The sequence below is a fragment of the Pteropus vampyrus genome, unplaced genomic scaffold, assembly GCF_000151845.1.
Source record: "Pteropus vampyrus isolate Shadow unplaced genomic scaffold, Pvam_2.0 Scaffold109, whole genome shotgun sequence".
NCBI classification, from domain to species: domain Eukaryota; kingdom Metazoa; phylum Chordata; class Mammalia; order Chiroptera; family Pteropodidae; genus Pteropus; species Pteropus vampyrus.
Window position 1 is genome coordinate 1,826,959 of NW_011888890.1, and position 2,213 is coordinate 1,829,171.

The 2,213-nt window shown below is 34.7% G+C and overlaps 1 protein-coding gene across 1 annotated transcript in view; it reads right to left on the reverse strand.

Annotated features, from left to right (window-relative positions):
* The window catches only part of TTC39B (tetratricopeptide repeat domain 39B), a 137,132-nt gene that overhangs the window by 35,131 nt on the left and 99,788 nt on the right, over positions 1-2,213 (reverse strand). The window contains 1 exon segment of the mRNA XM_011365359.2: positions 1,190-1,255. Within this exon segment, the coding sequence (XP_011363661.1) occupies positions 1,190-1,255 (66 nt within the window).

The following is a 2,213-nucleotide window of genomic DNA, read 5'->3' on the forward strand; positions in this document are numbered from 1 at the left end:
AATTCCTGTGGGAAATAAATGCATTTTAGAATGGAAAGAGCATGACTGAAAAATCATATTCAGACACTTTAAAATGCTAGTTCATGTATCTCCACTCTCCACCAAGGTTGGATTTATTTTTCAAGAGCTTAGAATAATAGTAATTCCTAACTAGAAGCAAACGTGACATTTTAAAATGGCACAAGACAATTTCACCAATTCTTTTATATCACGTAAAGTTAGGGAGAGGAAAAAAGCTAAGCTCATTTCATAGAAATGCTGTATTTCTCTGATACAAATATTAATTTACTAAAACACATTGAGGATCTAAGTGGAAGGCACTATGCTGGGTATGAATAAATGTGGTTCTATGTCTTCCAAAATCTTTCCATCAAATAGGGAAGACAGTCTGTGAACACATGATTTTATTATAATGTGGTGAGTGTCATATGGAAGATGAATGGTCATGGGAAAGGGTAATCATTAAATACAGAGCATGAATAGATAGAACATGTCATGAAGGGATCACCATAAATACATAACAGTTCATGAAGAACCTGGGCAATGGAATAAATGTTGGGGGAGGCAGTTCACAACTTGTACTTATTCTCATATATTTCTCAAAACCAGTTCTCTTGACTAACAGGAAAAGCTTTTGCAATAAGGCAACTCTGATAATAGCATATTGAGCATTATGATTAATAAATGTCATACACTACAAAAACAACCACATAGAAATATAATGAACAAAACTCATGAAAACAAATTTTCCTTGCTTACTTTTATAGTGAAACTTATAAAAACATAAAATACTGGACCGATGCTTGACCCATGCGAATCATAAAATGTTAAACTTGGAAATCTAGCCTAGTTTCCTAGTTTTACAGAAGACTCTGGAGTCACAAAAAATGTTAAAGAAAAAAATTTGAACCACACAGGAGTATTAAAGGTCTAGCAAGCAGCAATATGAATAAAGTAAAAATTTTAATTCCAGAATTTCTGTAACAAAGACAAAAAATTTTAACTTTCACTAGAAAACTCATCTCTAACCTCTGAAAAATATACTCAAAGATCAATGGCTCTTTATTGTCCTGTAAACAAATTGCCAATAATTGTCACGCTATTTATGAGAACACACTGCATTGCTCTCATATTCAATAAATAATGTTTTACCTTCACTCTCAAAATTAAGATAAAATTAAATCTGTACCCTATTTCCAGAAAATCCTATAAATTCTAGCAGTCTGATAATCCGTGCTGGTAAAAGGGACAGCATCTGTAAGAAAAAAAATGCAAGTGTTCTTATGTGTTAGTGTATCTAACTGTAAATAAATGTCAAACACCAAACAATTTAATGTCTTAATGATTCAGTAATATGAAAAATTACAACCAAGTTTTAATCATTAGACATGTTTCAATCATCACATACTGTACATATTGTAAACATTACTTGTGAATTAATTTCATTTAACTAAGACAATGAACCTAAAAAAAAAAAAAAAAAACCCTGGCTTTTTCGGAATGTGCTAAAGAATACTAGCTCCTTTCATGTCATGAAGTGATGAGAAGGCACTCCTTCAGTGCCCACCTTTCCAAACAAGGTTTCTTTTAGCTTTCTTTTTCAGAAAGCAAAAGTCTGTTGTATTCTGCATGATATGCAGGCATCACCCAGAAGTGGACAGCTGTAGCACTACAGCCCTTTTCTGGGACATCCCTGAAGGAGTGAAGGGAAATCCTCTCAGTGTGGAACTTCGAGCAGTGTACTTGGTTGTTCACTTGGCTTGGAAGGAGAAATGGCCATATGTGTGATTATACACCGATTCATAGGCTGCAGCCAATGGTTTGGTTGGGTGGTCAGGGACTGAGAAAGAACATGATGGGAAAATTGATGACAAGGAGGTCTGGAGAAGAGTTATGTGAATAGACCTCTATGAATGAGCAAAAACATGAAGACATTTGTGTCCCATGTTTGCTCCAAAGGCTGACCTCGGCAGAGGAAGATTTTAATAATCAAGTGGATAAGGTGACCCATATTCTTTAGTCAGTCTCTTTCCTCAGCTACCTCTGTTATTGACCAGTGGGCTCATGAACAAAGTGGCCATGATGACATATACACTCATGCATAGGATTCCCTTTATCATTTTATTTTCTCACCAATTCCAGTCAAACCTAAAGTTTCAAAATCTCTAGTAGATCACAATTTGACAGATATTTACTCAAACTCTTCATCTCCC